Source organism: Geotrypetes seraphini, chromosome 1 (assembly GCF_902459505.1).
Source record: "Geotrypetes seraphini chromosome 1, aGeoSer1.1, whole genome shotgun sequence".
Taxonomy (NCBI): Eukaryota; Metazoa; Chordata; class Amphibia; order Gymnophiona; family Dermophiidae; genus Geotrypetes; species Geotrypetes seraphini.
In genome coordinates, this window is record NC_047084.1 from 442,852,939 (window position 1) to 442,870,307 (window position 17,369).

General features: G+C 43.1%; 1 protein-coding gene across 2 annotated transcripts in view; it reads right to left on the reverse strand.

Moving 5' to 3' along the window:
- The window catches only part of ACO1 (aconitase 1), a 173,277-nt gene that overhangs the window by 89,149 nt on the left and 66,759 nt on the right, over positions 1–17,369 (reverse strand). For both annotated transcript variants that reach the window (XM_033920367.1, XM_033920357.1), the window contains exons 10-11: positions 11,050–11,166; positions 2,809–2,968 (exon numbers count right to left, since the gene is read on the reverse strand). In XM_033920367.1, the coding sequence (XP_033776258.1) occupies positions 2,809–2,968; positions 11,050–11,166 (277 nt within the window). The remainder of the gene's footprint in view (positions 1–2,808; positions 2,969–11,049; positions 11,167–17,369) is intronic.

A 17,369-nucleotide genomic window follows, 5' to 3' on the forward strand; every position in this document is an offset into this window, starting at 1 on the left:
TTCCAAATAAGTTTGATGGAAGCATTTTGAATAAACTGTAACCATCTAATCTCTTTTTGAGGGATTCCTATGAACGGAGCATTGCAGTAGTCAGTTCTAGATATGACCAGCGAATGGATCAAGATATTGAGCGATCTGGGTTCTAATCATTTGGAAACCACGGATTTGTCTTAGTCTAAAGAATGTAGATTTGACTACACTGCTAATGTGTTCATGAAAGGATAATTTCTGATCAAAAATGACTCCCAGTATCTTAATTGAAGTGACTGTTTGAAGAGTAGTACCAACTAATGTAATGGGATCGTTAAGACCAATTCCCTCTTTCCAAGGAAAGAGCATTACGTTGTTTTTTTATGTTGAGCCAGTGATGAATTTGATGAAGCTTTTCATTAATGGAAAGAATTTCTGTGGGATTTTCTGGATCGAGGGGATGAAGAAGTTGAATGTCATCTGCGTAGGAAAATGCACTGAATCCTATCGACTGACAGAATGTCATCAGAGAAGCAAGAAAAATATTAAATAAGAGGGGAGAAAGAACTGAACCTTGGGGGATTCCAACATTAGTACTGCAAGTTTCTGAGACAGTGTTGTTAAATGAGAGTATATAGGAGTGGTCGGTAAAGTATGAACGAAACCATGTCAAGACTTGGTCAATAATTCCGATTGATTCCAACAGTCCAGGCACCATTCAGTGAGCATCGCAGGACCAGGCAGGCGACGAAAAACTCACATCTGCATTGTGCTTCACTCAGCTTCAAGGCATGGAGGCAGCCATCAAGGGAGGAGCAGGAGATACAGCCCCAGACTGCCGGAATTTAAAAGAAAGGTACCGGGGGGGGGGGGGGTCTGCCTGCCTGAACTGATGGAATTAAAAAAAAAAAAAAAAAGGCACTCGGGGAGGGGGGGCTCTCTGCCTGCCTGCCACTAGGCCTGCCCTGTGCCCTGTACCCTGTCCTGGCCTACCATAAGACTACCAGAGAGGGTACAGGGCAGGCCTAGTGGCAAGCAGACAGGGTACACCATTTGCTTTAGAATTTTTTTTTCTTGGTTTTTCCTCCTCTACATTAGGTGCGTCTTATGGTCAGGTGCGTCTTATAGAGCAAAAAATATGATATCTTTGACAATTTATTCTCTTGAAAACTTGTTCAAGATGCATTAACTTAACCCTATAGAAAGGTTATCACCTTCATTGAGGCTGTTGACTATTTCTTGTCACAAAATCTAGGAAAAAAGATGCTGCAGGAAACCTAAGCTGTGAGTATAAGCACCCCATGAACAGAGGTCATCCCACTCAACTCAAGTATGATAACGGCTAGAGAATGAAAAAGGGAAAAATTTTTTCCCATTCCCATGGGAATTCATTTTCCCATCCCGTCAAGCTCTTTTCCTGTCTCTACCCCATTCCTGCAAGCTCTTTCCTCATCTGCACAAGCCTCAAACACTTTAAAATCATGAGTTTGAAGCTTGTGCAGTTAAGGCAGATCTTACATGAATGTGGCAGAGACAGCGACAAAACTCACTGGGACGGGATAGGGAAATTGAGTTCCTGTGGGGACGCGGACAAATTTGTCCCCGTGTCATTCTCTAATAGTGGCAAAGAATGACAGCAACCTGAATGACTCTGAATGAAACTTACCTTGAACTACCACTGAAAATTTGTGAGTTAAACCCAAATAATAAATAAATAAGTTCTAAATGGACCACCAAGATGTTTTGTTTAGAGTGTAGGTTCTAAGAGTTAAGACGCTACATTCTAACCTGTCACCTAAGATATTAGCAAAATTATTTCATTAGTTTGGCATGAGGGGGAAAACACCATCCTCACTACGATCTTGGGAAAGCTATGAAGAAACTTGTCCTACCTAAGCAGCATGTACTTAAAAGCTCACAAGATAATTAGGACACAGCAGTTCCAGCCACTGTGCCTTCTTGCTAGCTATATTCAATTGTCTAAGTAGCTTGAAAACAAACCAAACTGAAAGCAATTCTGCTGCATGTAAATGCATGTTTTGTCCTTTAATCATACCTATTCGCCTAATCCCAACCAGCCACCATATGTTCAAAAAAGAGAAATGCATATTGGAACCTGACTATCTATACTTGACATTGTATTATAAAGAAGGTATTAAAAACCACTTTATTCATGGAAGCATTTAAATGATTGTTTACTCTTGATCTATGAAAATATTTTTACCGATCTATGCGGTTGGCCATGTCAGGTAAATTATCTGTTTGAAGAAATTGGAGCATTTGTTGTTTGTTTCTGCAAAGCTATTGTATGTGCCTGTATTTTATGACTGTATTTTGTAAACCGTGGAATAGGCGGGTAAGAAATGTTTATAAAGAAATAAATAAATAACTGTAAATCAGGGGTGTCCAACCTGTGGCCCGAGGGCCGCATGCGGCCCAGTGAAGTACTTTGTGTGGCCCCGGTCGAAGGCGATGCAGTGTTTTCCTTTGCTGCCCCTGGGCGTTTACCGTCTTGCCGGCTCCCTCCTGTGTCTTACTGCAGCGTTTGCACGTTTGTGCAGCCCCCAGAAACATTTTTTTTGGCCAATGCGGCACAGTGAAGCCAAAAGGCTGGACACCCCTGCTGTAAATAATGTATATGCGTATAGTTTATTTACTTGTATCCCACTTTACTAAATGACTGTATATGATGCATACTTAACCTGTAAACTGTCTTGACTACATATTACGAATGTACAACCTGCAACTCATCCTGAGCTTTTTGGGGAGAATGGGCTAGAAAATGAATTAAATAAATAAGCAAATAAAATCACGCGATATGTGGCTAGAGACCCTTACCTGCTCCAAGCATAACAGATGGGTTACTGGTGTTGGTGCAGCTGGTAATGGCAGCAATCACTACCGAACCATGAGTAATCTCAAATTCACTTCCATTAAATGCAAACTTTAGCCTGTCGTTGTGGTGCTCAGGTGCAATTTGAAATCCTTTAAAACCTTGCTAAACGTGAGGAAAAGGGAAGTAAACGAGAACGCGTTAGCTTGAAAGGCTGGCGGTGACAGAGTTTGCACTATGGACTCGTATTAACTACAACTTCAGAAATTACCCAGAAGACACATTTGTAAAATATTATGGCCTGAAAAGCAGCAGAGTAAAAAAAAAACCCACAAAGGACGTAACATTACATATTTATTTATATACCGCAAAACCTTACAGGTCACTGTGGTTAACAACACAAGAAAACTGGACACCAGTGAAATATAAAGTGTATAAATAACCAGTGGTATAGTAAAGGGGAGTGCGAGAGGGGCGGTCAGCCCCGGGCGTGGTCTTCCTTGGAGCGCCGGCACCCTTCCTCCTCTCCGCCCCCTCTTCCCACTCCTCCCCTTGCTGTGCGCGCCCACCCACGCTCCTTCCCCGTACCTTTTCAACTTTGGCGCGAGCAGCGACAAACTTCCTGCCCACGTCGGCTTCGGGAGGAAGTGACGTCAGAAAGAACGCCGAAGCCGACATGGGCAGCAAGTTCGTCGCTGCTCGCTCCAAAGTTAAAAAGGTACAGGGAAGGGGCATGGGGGGGGGCAGGGAAGATGGTGGGAGATGGGCACCACCCCCCCAGGCGCCGGTCACCCTCGCTACGCCACTGCAAATAAAATGACATGATATACAGTACTCCCCCCAATATTCGCAGGGGTTCTGTTCCAGGAACCCCCACGAATCTTGAAAAACTGCGAATACAGTTTTTAGCGGCGGAAACAGGAGAGGGCAGCCAGAGAGCAGCCGGAGCGCCGGCGAGTGAAGGAAATCACTTGCAGTATGCTCTGACCGCCTCTTCCTGCACTAAAGTTCGGCCTCACCAATCAGGCTCCATCCCTCATCGCCTCTTTGCCACACTGAACTCCTTACTCAAGGTCTCCCCACCTCCAACCCCTCTGTCACTCTCCCTCCAGACTATGGCTGAGTACTTCTATGACAAGGTTTACAAAATTAACCTTGAGTTCTCAATTGAACCACCTCCCCCAGCCCGCTCTACCAACCCCCTCCTCGTCCCTTGCCAACTTATCTTCCTTTCCTGAAATTACTGAGGACATTTTCTTTCCTCCTCCACACACCCCACCTGTTCCTCTAATCCCATCCCCACCAATCTACAAGTACTTACCACTATCTCTCCTACTGTCATCCCAAAATCTGCTATTTTCTCAACCTATCACTCTCCACTGCAACTGAGCATGATGCCTTCAAACACGCTGTTACACCACTCCTCTAAAATGCAACCACTTGGGCATCAAAAAATCCAGTGCTCAAAACTGCAATGCCCAAAAGTCACAGGTGCTCAAAGCTCACGTACCCCACTGTCGCTGCTCTATAGAAGACAAGTTTGAAGGTACACAGGGAGAGAGAGAGAGCAACATGAAGCTGTTTTCAGCCTTGACTTATTTACAGGTCATAGCAGTTTTGACCATTTTCAGTCCCTTAACATATACATGCGACTTACTTACACATGAGTATATACAGTAGGTTAGATTATTGCAATACATTTTATAATCTATTATCTTAAACACTATTGAATCAGCATCAGATGGTCTAAAATACAGCTATAAAATTAATCACTGGTTCATATAAATACGATAATAAATAAGAATTGGCTAAGCGATCCTTGTCCCTGAAAATATATGAAAAACTAACAAAATATAAGAAAATAACTAAGCAACTGGTCACTTAAATAAATTATCAATATAAGTAATAAATAGGAAATAATAACACGTGGCACTAAAGGACATCAGTATGAGCCTTAAATGGATAACATGCAGTATATAGGCCTATATACTGCATGTTATCCATTTAAGGCTCATATTGATGTCCTTTAGTGCCACGTGTTATTATTTCCTATTTATTACTTATATTGATAATTTATTTAAGTGACCAGTTGCTTAGTTATTTTCTTATATTTTGTTAGTTTTTCATATATTTTCAGGGACAAGGATCGCTTAGCCAATTCTTATTTATTATTGTATTGGACAGTATTGGCTATTCTAGTCTTTCTGGGTTGCAAATTCTTTTTGCTGTTTTCATATAAATATGACCATGTTACATCACTGTTCATAGATTGCCAGTTTCTTATCATGTTAAACTTAAGAACATTTGGCCTTTTATGAGGGGATGACTGGTCATCTTTCTAACTTACTGATACCACATGTTCTATCTAAAACTTTAGCGACCTCAATCCCACAATAGACTAATTATCTCCTTTAGCTTAAGCTGCATAGATTGCCTACGAGAGATAGCATCTAGTTTTTCTAATTTGGCGCCATCATAATGGTTTTGCTTCTCCAGTTTTTTAGAGCTAAAACCATTCTTATAAAGGTTTAAAATATGAATGAAGACTTATTACTGTTTCCTGGCTTTTGATGGTACTTATATAACTACACATTCAACACTAACAGTCTGGTTGATGGTGGGTGGTAGGGTTGCAGGCAAGAAATAATGTACGGTAAATACCTTTCCTTTTTTCCCTCTTCTTTATTGAATTATAAGCTGCTTTTCTTTTCTTTTATTCTACAGTTTATTAATATTATTGTAATCTGCTGTCTTTTGTTGAAGAGTGGTACAGTAAGTTCATTAATAACATAAACTAGCATTCTATTCACCACTTCACCTTTTCTCCAGGTGCCCTAAGCTGTTTAGCCTTTGTTCATAAGGGAGGTGTTCCATCTCCTTTATTATTATTTTTTTTTTGTATCAATAATTTTTATTGAAGATTTCAAAGATATAAAAACCAACATAGCATCATTAATAAAACAAAAATGCCCCCTACTCCTAACCCCAATTCTAATTTGCCTCCAATAACATTGCCCACACGTTCATTGTTCCTTCAGAACAGAAGCTTCCAACTGCTTTTTCCTTTATCATTTTTGTCACCCATTTCTGAATCTTTTCTAGTTGTACCAATTCCTTTTTGAGATGGGCTAGTTGGAGCTTAATTTTATAGGTGGCATTTTATGCATGTATATTTGCACACACACACACAAAAACCCTTTCTAAAATTATCCCTTTATGTACAGAAAAGGCATTTATAAAACTAAGCTGCCGATGCACAGGGTATACTTTTATATGGTATTCACATAGGCTTCCAAGCAGGTGGAGAATGGATAGGGCTGGGTTTATGATTTTAAAGTGTTCGAGTCTTGCAGGGATGGGGCAGGGACAGGGATAGAACTCACAGGGACAGGACAGGGATAGAGATAGAGTCCGCGGGGACAGGGACCAATTTGTCCCGTGTCATTCTCAATGCAGCTCCTCAGGATCTCTCCACTCTCCCCACACCCTTTCCCAGGAACTCTGTTCATCTGATAAGTCACTCTTACCTGTACCCTTCTCCTCTACCAACAACTCCAGAACCCATTCCTTCCAATTTGCTACACCAAATGTCTGGAATAGATTTCCTGAGTCGCTATGTCAAGCTCCATCATTGGCTGTATTCTCCAGGCTAAAAGCCCACCTTTATGAGGCTATTTTTAACTCTTAATCCCTTATTCACCTATTCACTGCCCATACAGTAAACATTCCCATAATAAATTAAATTTCCTAATCCTTATTTGTCCTGTTTGCCTTTCTTGAATAAATTGTAAGCTCTTTTTTGCAGGGACAGTCTCTTATAGGTATGCTGTAATTATCGACTCTCCTCCTATGCTCTATCCATGTGAACCCCCCCCTTGCATTTATGCCCTATACCAGTGTTCTTCAATCACCGGTCCAAGGGTCGTTGCCAGTCCACAGAAATTTCCTGCCGGTCCACAGGGCCGGCATGTGCATCAGGCCCAAAACTGTGTTCTTCAACTGCCGGTCCGCTGTGCGATTGATGCGTTGTTCATAAGATTATATTGTGCGTATATATATGAAAAATGAATGGAAAAAATAGTATTACAATTAGGACTATGGGGGCAGGGTCTGGGGTGGAGATTGGGTAGAGATGGGCAGGGTCTGGTCCATGACTTAGCCCAGTGTTCTTCAACCGCCAGTCTGTGGACCGATGCCGGTCCACAAAATAATTCTTTTATTTCTGTCGGTCCATAGGTGTAACAAGGTTGAAGAACACTGCCCTATACCACTTATGCACCCTTTCAGAATAGTGCTAAACTGCATTGCTGCCACTCACATGCAGGTATGCAGGCTTTGTACATTTATGCACACAACTGGTGCTTAAATGTGGGCACTCGGTTTGAGAATTGCCCGTCACGTACCCCCACTTTCCAAAATCTTTTTACTTATAAACAACCTAAAAATTTTTTACAGCAGCAGAAATATATATTTTTTTTGTTAGGATTTATAAAGTTTAACTGTGCCTAAAGGATAATCCCTAGTTTTGTATACTGCAACAATGTACAGAGCACTGGCTCTGCACTTAATGCTAGTTGCCTTCCTGGTGTTGCTTTACAAGTTAACTCACCCATTCTAGACTTTCCCATTCTAGAGGTAATCTGTATTGCAGGAAATCTCAAGCCTTAATGTCAAAGGATCAGTTTTCTTCAACACTAGCCATGCAAGCTACACTGCTCTTGTCTAATCCTAGCCAGGGATTTTAAGGATAATGAAAGGCACAATTTCCTTCACTCCTTAAGCCTTTAACTAAAGTTAAGACGGCATCAGCAGCTAGGGTATTTAATGCTAGACTATAAACTTGCTGAAAAGAGGTAGATTCATGCAAACTGATCCATATGTGCCTTCACATGTTTCACCGAAGAATCCCAAAATTATCCGTCAGCTTGAACTATGAAATGTTAATGTAGCACAAAGCAGAAAAAAAACCCTCAAGGATTTCTACCATGTTTTGATGTTTTAAATCCCTTTTCCCTCCAAAATCACCCCTTCATTGTAAACTTGTTTTCTTCCTTCTAAATTATATCCCCTATTTCTATTCATGTTATATGCCAGTGGCACCATGTGCTTTATGTCTTAAGTGAACCCTTTTGATTGTTGAGAGCTCTTCTAAAGTGTGGGCCTGATTCTATAACAGGACACCTCTGTGAGAAGTACAAAAAGGTGCCTATTTCATGCATATTAAACAAAGGCCTGACTCCATTTTGAAATCATTAGTTCAAAGTTTTATAATTTTTATAGATCCTCAGAGGGCCACCACACACTCAAATGTGTTTCATAGTGCGGGGCTTTATGCACCCTTTCGTCACTGGACCTGTATTTTAAATTGAGTATAACATACGTTTTATTATTGTGACTAAAGTATAGGTATGCTAAAAGTACTTAGCTTTTTGGTTGACGTTTCTACCCTCCCGACTAGCGTCAACCAAAAAGCTAAGTACTTTTAGCATACCTATACTTTAGTCACAATAATAAAACGTATGTTATACTCAATTTAAAATATAGGTCCAGTGACGAAAGGGTGCATAAAGCCCCGCACTATGAAACACATTTGAGTGCGTGGTGGCCCTCTGAGGATCTATAAAAATTATAAAACTTTGAACTAATGATTTCAAAAAGGAGTCAGGCAGACTTGTAAGATAATTTCTTGCATGAACGGACTGAATTATGCAATGGTCTCCATTTAAGATAACTAAGTGCTGATATTTTCATTATATTAAACAAAGGCGACATAGATGCCTACATGCCTTTACAAAGCTGGTGTTAGATATGCTGGGACCCAGGGCAGATATTTGGTGAAGGCATGAGGGCACAGGGAAACTGCCCTGTTCGCACCCCCTCCAAATCAGCAGCCCTGTACTTTTTTTTTTTTTTTTCTTTTATTGATTTTCAATTTAAGTTTCAAGAATTAACACTTGTACAGAAAGCAATAATAGGATAGATATGAAATGCTATAACTCATAAGTTAATAAATTTACTATTTATGCTCAAGTCCTCAACTTGGATCCAAGAATCAAGAAAAAATGGCGAAAATAAAATTACTAATAGTTACAAAAGAACTGAAAGCTTAAGTCCAATAATCAAATTATAGGGCTCAAAGATTACTTACATTCAGACGAGACATTGCCACAAATTGGATAATTGAGATGTACTTTTACAAATTAAGTGCTCAGAATCGGTTCCAGTACTGAGAAAAGGCCAACACAGACATTCCAGCTAAAGTAGGACACGGGAACATATTTGTCCCTGTCCCAGCAGTAACTCAATTTCCCCGTCCCCATCCCCGTGAGTTTTGTCGCTGTCCCTGTCCCATTCCCTTATGCTCTACCTTAACCGCACAAGGCTCAAACACTTAGGATTTTAAAGTGTTTAAGGCTTGTGCAGACGAGGACTGAGCTTTCAGGAATGGGGCAGGGGCAGGGACAGGAAAATAATTTGCCGGGATGGGAAAATGAGTTCCCGCTGGAACGGGGGAAAGATTTTCCTCCAAGTCATTCTCTAATTCACACCTATTTCAAAGTTGGTGTAAATATGTGCATGTTCTCTATACACATACTTCAAGGTCCTCAAAGGAAATAGCCCAGAGAACTTGAAAAACAGATCTCCCTCTACACACCTCTAAATGAGTATCCCTAACCACACCGTCTCCAAAGGACATAACATAATGTGAAACCTGTTAGCAAGCCTTCTCCGCACACACACAGTGGCATAGTAAGGGTAGAAAGTGCCCGGGGCGGTGGTACCCCCATATCTTCTGTGCCCCTCCCCCACTCCTTCTTGCCTGACCTTCCACACTTGTGCTCTCCCTCCTCACCCCCATGTACCTCAAAATCTTCACCAGCGCAAGTGGCTTTGGCAGCATGCTCCTCGCACCAGCATTGGATTTCCCTCTGATGTCATTTCCTGGTCCTGTGACCCGAAAGTGATTCAGAGGTGAACCAGGCTGACGCGAGCAACAGGCAGAAGTTGCTTGCGCTAGCGAAGATAATACAGAGGTATGGCGTGGGGGAGGGATGGTGTGAGCATGGCGTGGCAGAGAGGAGCCAGCATCCCTCACCAACTTGTGCCTGGATGGCCGCACCCCCATTACTATTCCATTGCAAACACACACGGGGTGACACTGGCTGCACATACTGTTTAGGACCCACCCCTATCCTAGCAAAGATAATACTCAAGCATCATTCTGGTCTCATTTTCAACTTTCTTTAAATTAGTCCTCTTATCTTGTAACTCCTGTTATTCTATCTTATCTATCTATATGCTCTATCTCTGCTTACACAATATGCTGTCCATTAAAACTTTTTATTGCATATTGTTGTTGACATTGTAACGTAGCATACTTTGTATTGTAATTTGAATATTTTTACTACTGTAATTGTCAATTGCTTGTGCTTGACTTATTCTTCCTGAACACCATCTCGAGTGATTTCCTTCAAAAAGGCAGTAAAGAAATCCTAATAAATCTGTTTATAAAATACTCATGTGCATCATAGTTCTGGCGCTGCTCCGCCCACAGTTTGACTCCAGGAATGCCTACATGCAGTACAAAATGCTGTCCTGTCATCATATACACCTGTATATGCACATACAGCAGAACTGACAAGGGGGCTGACTCATTCTACAGGAGATTCAAGGTCCACCCATTGCTCACCCCGTGCTACCCATTGCTCCGCCCCTGGAATAGCTGATTGGCAGCCAGAGGCAAAAGGAGTGGCTTCCCGGTGCCATGGCAGCAGGAAACATCTTCATAAAGTGTCATCTCCTGCTGATGCTAATTTTGCGGCAGCAGGAGGTGACGTTTTATGAAGGCATTGAAGGCATTTCCTGCTGCCACGGCACCGGGAAGCCACTCAGTGGGAGATTGCAGCTCATCAGCAAAAGAAGAGCTGCAAAAGTGGGCAACTTGGCAGATCTGCATAAAGTCACACAATTTTATAAAAGGCCTTTTTCATAGTGTAAAACTGGCTTTGCATACAAAAAAGTCCATAAAAATTACCCCCACCTCATTAGCAGCATACCTGCTGTGTTTATTTGATATAAATATTTCTCTTAAAAATATCTAAACCTCTATAACGTTTTTCATCTGAGGAGAACTGATATTACCAGAAAGCAAAAATAAATAGGTCTTATTTTCACAAAATCACTTCCCTGAAGGGAGACAGGTAAGGGGATGAGCACACCTCTTAAAGTGACCACTTGCTTCTCACCTTGGCTCCTAAGCAGCTCTCAAAATCCTTCTTCATTTCAGATACAGCTACTTTGTCCTGAGGCCTCTTGGGTCCACTGCAACAAGGGACGACAGTGCCGAGATCCAACTCTACAACCTGTTCGAGTATAGCCAGGAAATGGGTGAGACACTCTGCCACGTCACTGCACAGTGAAGAAATCAAGGACAGCTATAGACACTGGCATATATCCATCCATCTACTATCTGCTTGTTTCATGCAGTGTTCCCCAATACTAACTGTTTCATGCAGTGTTCCCTATGGACCTGTTCCACCCCACACATGATTTTATAAACCTTGAATATATTCCCTCTCTATTGTCCCTTCTCCAAGCTAAACTGTTTAGTCTTTCTTCATAGGGAAGCTAATCTATCCACTTTATAATCTTGGCACTTTTAGATGAATTTAATGATAACTTGCAAATGACTAAAAATAAGACTGGCAATTCATAGTGAGTTCTTTTAGATCTTGAGGGAGAATGCAATCTAGACTTAGTGATTTGTTAATCTTTAGCCTGACACGTTGCTCTGGTTTATTTTTTGGTTTCACGGTTATTTCCTTCAATTCCTCCGACTCCTCATGTTCACAGATTGGAAACCTTTGCAACATCCTCCTCGGTAAAAGAATTAACTTAGGGGTCCTTTTATCAAGCTGCAGTATTTAACGTGTCGAATACCACGCGTTAAACTGCCTGCCGCGCTAGCCACTAACGCCTGCATTGAGCAGGCGTTAGTTTTTTAACCGGCTGTGGGGGTTAGCGCGTGATGAAATGTCCGACACGTTAACCCCGCTAACCCCTCTGAGTGCCTCTTTCACCCACTGATTATCTAGCAGTCTCCCTCACTGATGTTTTTTTGCTTCAAATGTACTTGAAAAGCTGTTTTTGTCTCTATAACAAGTTTCTTCTCAAATTCTCTTGGCCAGTTGTCCTTCCCTCCCTCTGTTCTGTGTCCCAAATTAATGCCTCCCTTCCGCTGGTGTTTACCTCCTCTGGTCAACTCCCTCCTCCCAGCTGCACTTCTCTTCTGATGTCAGAAGGAAGGCTTCTGGGTCAGCCACGTATAGGAACTGCAGCTTTGTAAAAAAAAGTGTGGCTGAGAGGAGGGAGCCGGCCAGAGGAGGTAAACACCCGTGGGAAGGAGGCACGAATTTGGGACACAGAACAGAGGGAGGGAAGGACGACGAGGGGTGCGTTAGGACACAGAAGGGATGAGGAGGGTCACTTTGGGACAGGAAGGGAGAAAAGGGCTGTGTTGGGACACAGAAGGAAGGGAGAGAGCACAAACTTCGGACAAAGGATGGAAGGAAGGAGGGAGCGAGCATGAACCTGGGACAAAGAAAGGAGGGAGGGAAGGAATGAAACATGAACTTGGGACATAGGATGAAAGACTAGAGGGAGTGAGGGAAAAAGATGCTGAGGTGGGGGAGGGAACAGAAAGGGAGAATTGCTGAGAATGGGTGTCTGAATGAGAGGGAAAAAGATGGTGCATATGGGGAAGTGAAGAAAGAGGTGAATTGTTGGGCATAGGGAGGGGAAGAGAAATATTGAACATTGTGGTGGGAGAGGCATGAGATACAGATGCATGGGGAAGAGAGAGATGAGAGGGAGAAATGTTGGACGTGGTGGTGGAGAGGGAACAATGGGATAGATGAAGAACAAAAGTAAGTGTAAGCCTCCTATCTTTTCTTTCTATTTAAACTACAGTACTTTAAACATTAAAGAAACAGTCCTCAAAATAATGTTTTTATAGACTGTGTACTGTACAGGATCCGAGTTACATACAAATTCAACTTAATAACGGTTTTAAAAACGGAACTTGTTCTTAACCCAGGGACTGCCTGTATTTTTAAACAATCTCTTACCCTTACTATACCTTTTACTTTTTGTTTCTAAATTTTATTATAAAGTTTTATTATAAAGTTAAATGCTATCTGAATTGTTTTACTTGAAATCTTTCCTCAAGTGATTATTATTATTATTATTCTTTATTCTTATATACCGCCATACCAGTGAGTTCTAGGCGGTTTACATTAATTAGCAAATGATCTGCATTGACAAGCAGATTTACAACAAAATTAGAAGCAAATTTACAGCAACAAGCAGATTTACGATAAATTACAACGATTTACAGTAGTCAGCAGTGAAATTACAGCGATTTACAACTGTCTGCAATGAGGGGAAGATTTACATCAGTGTAACAGAAATTGCAGGTTTGATCGAATTAGATAAGGGAAGTAGAGAGTGTGGAAGGGAGGGTCTGGTGAAGGAGGAAGGGGGCAGGGGTGGGGTAAGTGTTATGTGGGGTGAAAGGAATATTAATGTGGGCTCATTTTCAATTTTTATTGCATTAAAACATCTATTACTAAGAAGCTCTACCATTATTACTCCCTGCACAGGCCTCACATTCCACTAAGAACTAGATCTAACAGTTTCCCTTCTCATGGTTTCCAGAACTATGTGCTCTAGGGGTCAAAGGTTTGATTTACTGTCTTTCTGTGCTACAACCAAAGCAGTTTACATTTATTATATGCAGGTTCTTTGTCTCTAGTGGGCTCGCAATCTAAGTTTTTGTAGCTGGAGGAATGGCGGGTGAGGTGACTTGCACAGGGTCACAAGGTGCTGCAGTGGGAATCAATTCCCATTCCCCAGGTTCTCAGCCCACTGCACTAACCATTAGGCTACTCCTTTGGTTCCCTGTAAACTCCCTACACTCTATATAAAAAAAAAAAGTAGTCATTATTGACACCTCCCTAGTGTACCCTAATGCAGAGGTTCTCAACATGGGGTACACATACCACTGTCAGGGGGTACATGGCACTGGCACTGTACATCTTCCACCATCCTTCTGCTGCCACATATCTACTGCTTTCCTCGTCTTCTCTCTCCAGCCCCGCTTCCCTCTTCCTGGACCAGCAATGGCAGCTCACTGTGTGCTTTTAACTTCTCCACACAGCTGCCCTTAAGAGTTAGTTTAGCTGGTGATTTCATCATGCAGCCTCAGGTCCTTTGCTAGGCCAGCCCGCCTCTGACGAAAGAGGAAGTTGCATTATCGGAGGTGGGCCGGCCTAGGCTGCCTGATGGAACCACAGTTAAACTAATGCTAGCGGCAGCTGTACGGGGAAGTTAAAAGCACACACAGTGAGCTGCTGCTAGGGGGAGACGAGGTACTGCTGGACATGGTGAAGGGACAGGGAGAAGTCCTGCTGGACGGGGAAGATGGAAAGGGAAGTGAGAGGAGGTGCTGCTAGACCTGGCAGAAGGGGAGGAAAGGGAAAGGTGCTGATGGTCTTGAAGGAGAAGAGGAGGGAAGGGAGAGGTGCTGCATGCTGGAGAGGAGGATGAGATGGTGCATGGGGAGAGAGCATATTAATTGTGAGTGGGGTTGGGGGGGAAGGAAGGAAGGAAAATTGTTGCAGGAGGGGTGAGTGATGAGAGAGGGAGAAATGGACATGGAGTGGAGTGGAGGGGAGGAAGAAATGGTGCATGTGGCGAGAGCATATTAATTGTGAGTGGGATTGGGGAGGAGGGCAGGAAGGAAAATTGTTGAGGAGGGTTGAGAGTAGTGAGAGAGAAATGGACATGGGGTGGAGAGGATGGAGAGATGGTGCATGGTGATAGAGCACGTTAGTTGTGAGTGGGGTTGGGGGAGAAAAGGAAGGAAAATTGTTGCAAGAGGGGTGAGTGATAAGAGAGGGAGAAATGGACATGGATAGAGTGGAGGTAAAAATGGTGCATGGGGAGAGAGCATGTTAATTGTGAGTGGGGTTGGGGATAGATGGACTGGGGGAAGAAGGGATGTCACACTCGAGGGAAGGGGCAAGGAGAAAGAGAGACAGTGTGCAGGAGGCAGGAAGTGTTGGACTCAGAGAGGGAGAGATGTTGGATGGGGAGGGCAGAAAGGAAGGAGAAATGTCACTCTCAGGGAAAGGGGGAGAGGGCAGACAGCAGACTCATGGAGTGAGAGAGAGTGATGTTGGTTGGGGGAGGGAATGAAGACCGGAGGAGAGAGAAATGTTGGAGTGGTGGAGGGTAAGGAGGGAGAAATGTTGGACTGGGGGGGGGCAGAAAAGAGGAAGGGAGAGAGAAATGTTACACTGGGAAGGGGGAGGAAAGATGACTCAAGGAAGGGAGAAATGCCAGACCAGGGAATGGAAGGGAAGGAGGGGGAAGAGAGATACCAGACTGCGGGAAGGAGAGGAGAGAGATGCCAGACTGTGGGAAGGGGGGAAAGGAAGGAGAGAGATGTCAGACCACTGGGAGGAAGGAAGGAAGGAGAAAGATGTCAGACTACTTGGAGGGGAGGGAGGGAAGCAGAGCGATGTCAGACCATGGAAACGGGGAGGGAAGGAGAGAGCGATGCCAAACCATGGGAGATAGGAAGGGAGGGAAAGATGTGGAAAAGTAGATTTTGAGAAGAAAGCAGAAAAATGGAAAAAAGTTGAATGTTAAAAGTTAATGCCAAAGATAGATGCATAAATCCGTTTCCTTAGAAACCCAGAGATCAAATGTTATAAGACGGAAGGCAGAAAAATATGCACTATGTATTAAAGTAACTGACTTCAATAAAGAGTCCTGTCTACATATATACTATACTCAGAGATATGAAACTCCTTTTTGAGTTTCATATCTCTGAGCATAGTATATATGCATTGATTACTCTCTGTAGACAGGACTCTTAATTGAAGTCAGTTACTTTAATACAAAGATAGATGCAGGACAGAAAGTGAAGGAGAGAAAAACAGCAAATGGATAAGAAGGCCCTGAAAACAGTTAAGAGCACAGACAGAAGGAAGTGCAACTAGAGGTGGGAAGAGATGATTAGAAAAATAAAATCACCAGCCAACAAAGGTAGGGGAAATGATTTTATTTTCAATTTAGTGATTGAAATGTGTCAGTTTTGAGAATTTATATCTGCTATGTATATATGAAAAATGAATGGAAGAAATTGCATTACAATTAGTAATAGGGGCAGGGTCTGGGGCAGAGCTTGGGTGGTCGGCGGTGGGGGGTACTCGGTTGATATTTGTTAGACTTAGGGGACACTTGGCTTGAAGAAGTTAAGAAACACTGCCCTAATGAGATTCTGCCTGATCAATAACTGAAACTTCATTGTGCTGCTAATTTTATTTGCCTGTCTAATCTCTGTATGTACTCCAATATAGATCCTAACCTGTTCCAACACGCTGAGATTTGCTAGTTAGAAGAGGATAAAACCAATGATGATGATCTTTACTGGATGCAAGCCAGAAACATGTTACCCAATTTCAAACTCAGGATTTGTTTGGTGGTAGGAGAGATCACATTTTCAGCTAAAGAATGAGTTCTAAAATGTGTGCTGTCTGAAGGGCTACTCTCATTCAAGAGACTGAGGGCTAGATGCACTAAAGTCTCCAATTGTGTTCTGATGGTCACTAAACCTGTTTGACTGATTTAGTGACCAATCGGATTTGCGGATCTATGCAGAAAACACTTAAGGCCCCTCACTGGGAGGGGCCTTAGGTGCCTGAGCCAATCAGGGCCTTAGCCCCTCCCCGTGCATCCCAAGATGCTCCGGTAAGGGGAAGGCCCACTATTTTGGAGTGGCAGGCCTGCTAGCAGGAGGGACTGGGCATCTCTCCTGCTGTCATCTAATTTTGAGGTACTGGGGAGGTTCGGGAAGTGTGGGGTGATATGGGGGAGCATCCAGTGACAGGAGGGAGTGGGCATCCCTCCTGCTGATCTATTTTTTTTTTTTTTTTAAGGAAGGGCAGTGGGGAAGGGGAGGGAGGGATCGATTCGGAGGTCCTTGTGAGGAAAGAGGATCAATGCAGGAGGGGGTTTTGTGCCCGGCAGGAGAGAATGTGCATTCCTCCTTCCAATGTTTTGGAAATTGGGGAGGGGCAGGAGAAGGGTCGGTTCGGGGGTCCTTGGGGGGGAGCATCAGGGCAGGGGGACGGTTTGCAGCCAGCAGGAGGGAGTGAGCATCCTGCCAAATTTTTTGTTCCAGGGGTTATCGGGGGGGGGGTCATCATTGGGGAGGCGATTTGTCCTTTTTTTAGTGGGGAAGATATTGTGTGTGTGCAACATCTGTGCCATTGAAAAAAAGGAAAGAAAATCCCCCAAAAGCTGAGTGACAGGAGGCAGCTTTGGGCTTCTTCTGCCACTTAGCTGTTTGGGTTTCCCCAAGCTGGTTCTGCGCAAGTGTCGCAGTCGCTTTCACAGCAACTGATTTGACAGGATTACAGCGAACCTCCGTGCATATCACTTGCATGCAAACTTGTCAGAACATCGATCGCTGTTCCGGAGTCGGCCCAAAAACCGG